The sequence below is a fragment of the Otolemur garnettii genome, unplaced genomic scaffold (genome assembly GCF_000181295.1).
Source record: "Otolemur garnettii isolate 467f Iridium unplaced genomic scaffold, OtoGar3 scaffold00032, whole genome shotgun sequence".
In the NCBI taxonomy this organism is placed as follows: Eukaryota; Metazoa; Chordata; class Mammalia; order Primates; family Galagidae; genus Otolemur; species Otolemur garnettii.
The window spans coordinates 8,172,177-8,180,195 of NW_003852427.1; the positions used below are offsets into that span (position 1 = coordinate 8,172,177).

General features: G+C 40.3%; 1 protein-coding gene across 2 annotated transcripts in view; it reads right to left on the reverse strand.

The window, feature by feature from the left end:
* Positions 1-8,019, reverse strand: part of DZIP1L (DAZ interacting zinc finger protein 1 like) — a 36,771-nt gene that overhangs the window by 17,933 nt on the left and 10,819 nt on the right. For both annotated transcript variants that reach the window (XM_023513055.1, XM_012804910.1), the window contains exon 4: positions 2,421-2,582. In XM_023513055.1, coding sequence (XP_023368823.1) covers positions 2,421-2,582 — 162 coding nt within the window. The remainder of the gene's footprint in view (positions 1-2,420; positions 2,583-8,019) is intronic.

Sequence of the window (8,019 nt, forward strand, 5' to 3'; positions counted from 1 at the left end):
GTTTTTCATAAGCATTCTAAATGGAATCCTACTTGATTTTCCCCCTAGAATTTTAAAAATAAATTAAAAAAATAATTATCCAATGACACTGAGAATTTTCTATCCACTTTGGCTCTATACTTTCATAAAAGTAACAAAATATGGAGAGAAGACAGGGATGAGACCCACGAACACAAAAATACATCAAAAAATCCTGTACGGGAAAGACCTTCCCCCCCCAAAAAAAGGACAGGCTGTTCCATTTTAGAGGAATTTAATCCAAGTGAAAAAAAGGAAAACATGGATGGTAATGATTATGTCCTCAGTTACCAAAACTTAGAATTTCCTAACCAAAAGTAACCCTTGTAACCCTTTCTGAACAACTAGATATTCAAAGTGGTATCTGTGTATCAAATGTCTAGTCAACTAGCACCATGTCAGGGGAAGTATGAGGGTCAACTCATTTTCAAAAATAATATTAAGGAGAACCAATGAGAGGTAAATACATTTTAGAAATAATTTTCCTCAAAACTTTTTCCTGGAAACAGGTTTACTCATAGAGGTCTATATGGGAAATTACACCCAGGGATAACTGTAATAAGGTTTTCCTACATAAATTTGATTATCCACCCAGTAGAAGAACAGGGGCTTTAGAGTTTAAAGAGCTAGGTTTAAATCCCAGCTCCATCTCTTACTAGCTGAGAGATCCTGAACAAGTTATGTGACCTCAGTTTCTTCACCTGTCAAGAAGAAATGATAATAGCATTTTTTATTAAAAAGTACTTTAAAAAAGAAATTAATAAATGCTTGATGTGCCTACTTTGAGAATGTCATGGATGTTTGGTTGGTATGGGGATGAAAAGTTAATATATATTAAATGTATGGCACAAAGGCTATAAAATAATAAATACAGGTCAGTAAATGCTACCATGTAGCCAGCACTCAGAATATTTTTAGAGAAAAGAATGTATTCATTTAAATTTTGCCTCATTTCTTGTCTAGTGATGAAAGCCCTTTGCAAAAATATGCATAATATATAGAGTGATATTGTCGAAGCCCAGGATGCCATGTCTCCGGCCACAACCCAGGGCCTCAAGGGAGCCGGGACACTAGGTCTCCACCCCAGCCCACTCGACTGTCTGGACATGGGCTGCAGCACCAGCTTACTCGGGGTAGGTCTCGTTCAAGTCTCAGGTGCCGAAGCACCTTAGAAGTCACAGTCAATATTAGTAGGAGTGAGCGTCTCAGCAGCAATCTCTCAGCAGCAATCTCTCAGCAGCAGTCTTAGTAGGGGAGGGCCGATCAGGCCCTGAGCAAGAAGCAAAGCCGAAGGACGAGCCTCTGCTAACTTCTCCCGAAGCTATTTAAAGAAGTAATCCCGTGGCCACCTGCCACAGATGTGGAGACCACTAACCAATGATGTACATTCTCTCGTGCTCTTTAACGAGAGACCAATGATGTTAAATGATGTTAAGTCCCTTCCCCAATCTCTTATCGCTAAAGTATTTCTCACAGGTGCCTCCTACCTATTCCCCCCTTTTGTGCACTAACTAGGAGATCATACCACTGTTCTTCTAAAATTGTCACAATTCTTATTTTCATCTTTTTTTTCTTCAAAGATCTTGCTGCTTTCACCATCTTTTGCTACTTCTGCCTTTAATCTACATTCTCCCACACTCTTTACCATTTCCAACATACACACCAATGGGAACGCTAGCCCCTGCACGCAACCACACACTTTTTACCTCTTATCTCAAACTTATATCTCAAAGCTCTTATCAAACTTCTTATATCTCAAACCTCTTATACTTTCTGCATCTCATCTATTGTAAATTGTGTTAACTGGTGAACAAAGGTCCCACTTTCCTCGCGGAATGTCCTCCTTGCTATATGAATTGTAATGGGTGATCAAAGGTCCCACTTTTCTTGTGGACCTTGCTAGCGAAGATCTTACTGCTTTCACCACCATTTACAGTGGCCACCTATGCCACAGCAGGTGTGGAGACTGCTAACCACTGATGTACATTCTCTCATGCTTTTTCTCTTATGCTCTTTAACAAGAGATCAATGGTGCTAAATGATGTTAAGTCCCTTCCCTAATCCCTTATCGCCAAAGTATTTCTCACAGGTGCCTCCTACATGATATTATGGATATTCTACTATAATATTAAATACTACATTTGTGTCAATTTAACAGTTTCAGCAACCTATCTTACAGAAAAGAAACTGGGGCACAGGGAGGTTACTAACCCACCCAGGGTCACACAGCCAGTAAGTGACAGAGCAGCGACTCAAGCCCAGTCACTGGCTTCTGATGGCCTCACAGGGGATTAGCCCCAACAGCAGACGAAATAAAACTAGTAAAAGCTAAGAAATGACTTCTGAAAACAAATAAGCAGATTTTCAGCAAAAGACCTTTGAACTCCTTTTATGCCTCCTACCTCTTCTAGCGTAGAGTTCTGGTTGGCAACACTTTTAAATTCATCCCAAAATAACTTTTTTAGCTTTTCTATTTCCCCGTAAAGCTTGCTCTGCTCTTTTTCTTTCCATTCATCAAATTCTTTCTTAGCTTCTACTTTCCTCTGAAGAGTGATCTCTGCTTCCTACAAGAAAAGCAACAACAACATAACCATTATAATTCCACATCACAGCAAGCATTTGCTGAGAACCTGCTAGGTCTCCTTATCCATGCAAGTCACTGGGGAGACCCAGACAATATTTATCCCACAGTCCCAGTGCTTGGGCTTGGAGTGGCCCAGTATAAGCTAGTCTTATCTGAATTGTAAAGTCCCTTGAGAATAGGAATTTGTTATCTCTTTCTTTACAGGCATACCTTGGAGATATTGAGAGTTCCATTCCACACCACCATGGTAAAGTAAATATTACACAATAAAGCAATTATCACAGTTAAGCAAGTCACACATATTTTGTTTTCCACTGCATATATAAGTTATGTCTATACTATACTGTAGTCTATTAAGTGTGAAATAGCATGTCTAAATTAAAAAATACTTTATTGCTAAAAAATGCTAATGATCATCTGAGCCTCAGTGGAGGATCTTGCCTTGGCTGCTGACTAAACAGGATGGTGGTTGCTGAAGGCTGGTGGCTGTGGCAACTGCTTCAGATAAGATAACAATGAAGTTTGTCACATCAATTGAGTCTTCCTTTTGTAAAAGATGTCTCCATAATATGTGATGCTGTTCAAAAGCACTTTAGCCACAGTAGAATGTCTTTCAAAATTGGAGTCAGGCTAGGTGCAGAGATTCATGCCTATAATCCTAGCACTTTAGGAGGCTAAGGCAAGAGGATCACTTGAGGCCAAAAGTTCAAGACCAGCCTGGGCAACACAGCAAGACCTTGGCTTTATAAAATATTAGCCAGGTATGGTGGCACCTACCTATAGTACCAGCTACTCAGGAGAATGAGCAGGAGGAGCTCTTAAGCCCGGGAGTTTGAGGTTGCAGTGAGCTATGATGAAGCCACTGCACTCTAGCCAGGGCAACAGACTAAGACCCTGTCTCCAAAACACAACAAAAAATTTGGAGTCAGTCCTCTCAAGCCCTGCTCCTGCTTTGTCAACTAAGTTTGTGAAATACTCTAAATCTTTCTATGTCATTTCAACAGTGTTCACAGTATCTACACTAGGAGTACATTCCATCTCAAGGAACCATTATCTTTGCTTAACCAAAGAAATTTAATTGGTTGCTCCTTAACCATTAAAATTTGATCATGAGACTAAAGCAATTCAATCACATCTTCAGGCTCTACATATTCCTATTTCTACTACATCTCCTGTAACTTCCTCTAATGAAATCTTGAACCTCTCAAAGTCATCCATGAGGGTTGGAGTCAATTTCTTCCAAACTCCCGTTAACATTGACCTCTGCCCATGAATCACTAATGTTCTTAATGTCAGCCAGTACAGTGAATTCTTTTCAGAAGGTTTTCAATATACTTTTCCCAGATCCGGGCACCACTTATAGCTCAGTAGGTAGGGTGCCAGCCACATACACTGAGGCTAGCAGGTTCGAGCCCAGCCCGGGCCAGCTAAAACAACAATAACAAAAAAAATAGCCAGGCGTGTGGTGAGCACCTATAGTCCCAGCTACTCAGGAGGCTGAGGCAAGAGAATTTTTTAAGCCCAAGAGTTTAAGGTTGCTGTGAGCTTTTACATCACGGCACTCTACCAAGGGCGACAGCTTGAGACTCTGTCTTTAAAAATACACTTTTCCCAGATCCACCACAGAAATCACTACATGTGGCAGCTATAGCCTTTAAAAAAAATGTGTTTCTTAAATAATAAGATTTGAAAATCAAAATGACTCCTTGACTCATGGGCTACAGAATGGATATTGTGTTGGCAGGCATGAAAACATGAACTCCTTGTATATCAGTACTCTTGGGTGACTAGATACATTGACAACAATGAGCAATAATATTTTAAAAGGTATTTTTTTTCATGAGTAGGTCTCAACAGTGGGCTTAAAATATTTAGTAAACTATGGTGTAAACAGATGTGCTTTCATCCTAACTTTGTTGTTCCTTTACAGAGCATAAGCAGAGTTAGCATAATTCTTAAGAGCCCTGGGATTTTCAGAATGGTGAATGAGCACTGGCTTCAACTCAGAAACTGCACTTATTAGCCTTTAACAAAAAGTCAACCTGTCCTTTGAGGCCTTGAACCTAGGTACTGATTTCTATCTAGCTATAAAAGTCCTACCTAGATGGTATCTTCTTCTAACAGAAGGCTATTTCATCTATATTGAAAATGTTTTTTGATAGGAGTAATCTGCCTGGTTTGGGGGAGGGGCATGTTGGCAGGTAACTGGGATGCCTTTAAGGACTGAGAATGGCCCCTCCTTGACAGCCAGCTGGAAAGCAGGACCTTGGTCCCTCCCACAACTGCAAGGAACTCAATTCTGCTAGTAACCACTGAGCTTAGAAAAGGACACTGATACTTACATGAGAGTGTAGTTCCACCACTGCCTTAATTTCAACCTTGTATGACTCAGAGCAGAGAACAAGCAGTATCATGCTGGACTTCTAATTACAGTTTAGGGAAATAATAAATGGGTGTAGTAGGGGGTGGACCAAGACAGCAGACCAGAGGACTATTCAACTGAGCTCTCCTAGAACGACTGGGGAAAAAGAGAGAGCCCAGCCATACCTGGTACAGGGACCTTACCCAGAGTCATAGCTCAAGGAGCACAATGAGGAGGTGGTGAGCTAGATACAGCATATGATCCTGAGTGGTGCAAACCTGATGAATTAGGCAAGGGATTATAATCAGCTGGGATCAGCTGGTCCCCCACAGAGGGGAGGACCTTGGAAAGGTTCCTCCAAGATGGGAGGAAACCTTTCTGGAGTTTTCGGTTGTTGGTGGAAGCTACATGTTAAGTGGAAAGCTTGGAAGAGGGAGCAGACTTAAACAGGATACAGCAACCAGATTTCAATGCCAGTTGGAGTGGAATTGCCATACATTTGGTGGCTGGCAAGGCAGCCATGCTGAGAAGGTCTCAACCCATTGTGGAAAGGTCGTGAGAAAGCCTTAGCAGGGGCCTAATGCACAGCCATCTTAATTCCGCCTGCTAGGACCAGAACTCTACTCTTGGGATAAGCTGAGGGACTCCCACACCTCATGGGAACTAGAGTCAAGGGGCACCATGAGACCTGCCCCAAAGGATTCTTGTGAGCTTTAAGATCCCAACCTGGCAGGGTCTGAATGCTGAGGAAACAATCAGGTGATCACCAAAGGCAATGAGGTTTGGAATAAGGATCATAGAGATTGCTGGCTATGATTTCTTTCTCCTAAAAACACCAAAGTGCCACTTGGTATCCTGGTGACATATTGCAACATGTTGTCATCAAGAGCAAGGACTTCTGTTTCTTTGGCCACAAGGAAGAATTTGGCTTTGCCTAAGCTGAGGCTACTTTAAGACCTAAGCTCTGGGACAAGGTAATTTGAAGCAAAGGAGGCAGTGAGAAAGAAAAAGGAGCACAAGGAGGTGAACAAGAAGACAGTACACATGAGGAGGAACCAACAGAAACATTCAGGCAACAGAAAAACCAAAACAGAGAAACTCCCCCAAAAGACCATGAGGCAGCTATTGCAGAAAACTCCACCTATGAAAAATTAATAGACTTGACAGAAAGGGAATTTAAAATATGGACGATAAAGACAATAAAAGGAATCGATGAGAAAATGGAAAGACAGAACCAGAAGTTGAATGAGAGATATGTAGACTATAGAAAGGATATGGCAGAACTTAAGAAAATGAAGGAGACAATGAAGAAATGTAAAGATGCAGTAGAAAGTACCAAAATAAGTTAGACCATGAAGAAGAAAGAACTTCAGAGCTAGAGGATAAAGTTTTCAAGGTAACCTAGGTAGTTAAAGAAGCAGTAAAGAAGAGAGAGAAACCAGAACAGGTGCTTACAGAACTATGTGACTCCATGAAGCATTCAAACATACAAATAATAGAGATTCCTAAAGAGGAAGAAGATTGTCCCAAAGGAATGGAAGCCCTACTGGAGACTATCAAGAAGGAAAACTTTGTAAGTTTTACTAAAGACCTTGACACACTCCTTTCAGATGGATATCAAACCCCAGGTCATCTCAACTCAAACAGAGCCTCTCCAAGACACATTGAATGAACCTGTCCAAACTTGAGACTAAAGAAAAAATTCTGGAAGCAGCCAGGAGAAAGTACCAACTGACCCACAGAGGCAGAGCCATTAGGATGACAGCAGACTTTTGAACTGAAACCTTCCAAACTAAAAAAGCATAGTCATCCACCTTCAATAATCTAAACAAAACAATTTTCAGCCCAGAATTCCATAGCCTGCTATGCCAAGCTTCCAAACTAATGAAGAAATGAAATATTTTTCAGATATACAAGCACTGGGGAAATTTGCCACAATAAGACCAGTTCTCCAGGAAATACTTAGATCTGTTCTCAACACCGATCATCACAATGGACCACCAGCAAAGTAAACACCCAGAAGCCAAAGACTAAAAATTAGCTTCTACAATGGCACAAAGAATAAAACTACACAACAAATTCTCACAAAATAAGATGAATAGAATTCCACCACACTTATCAATTCTCTCAGTAAATGTCAATGGACTAAATTAGAGGCACAGCCTAGCTAACTGGGTAAAAAAAAGCAAAAGCCATTCATATGCTGTCTCCAGGAGACACATCTAGCCCTGAAGGAAAAATCAAGACTCATGGTTACGGGATGGAAAACAGTATTTCAAGCAAATGGAAATCAGAAGAAAGGAGGGATAGCAATCTTATTTTCAGATACAAACAGATTTAAAGCAACTAAAGTTAAGAAAGACAAAGATAGACACTTTATATTGGTCAAGGGAACAATACAACAAGAAGACATTTAAATTTTAAATAGTTATGCACCCAACTTAAATGTTTCCAGATTTATGAAACAGACCTTAATGGGTCTAAGCAATATGATATCCCAAACCCCATAATAGCAGGGGACTTTAACACCCCTCTGACAGAACTGGACAGATCCTCTAAACAGAAACTAAACAGAGATACAAGGCACTTAAATGTGACCCTAGAACAAATGGGATTGATAGACATATAAAGAACACACTATCCCAAAGCTAAGGAATATACATTTTTCGCATCAGCCCATGGTACCTACTCCAAAATCAACCACATCCTAGAATACAAATAAAACCTCGGCAAAATTAAAAGAATAGAAATTATAACTTGTATTTTCTCAGACCACAAGGCAATAGGCACAAGGTGGAACTCACCTCCAACAAAAACGTTCATCCCCACACAAAGACTTGGAAATTAAACAACCTTATGTTGAATTATAGTTGGGTTCAGGGAGAGATAAAAGAGGAAATCATTAAATTCCTCAAACATAATAACAATAAAGACACAAGTTACCAAAACCTGTGGGATAGAGCAAAAGCAGGCTTAAGAGGAAAATTCATTGTATTAGATGCCTACATTCAAAAAACAAAAAGAGAGCACATCAACAAACTCACAAATCATCTTA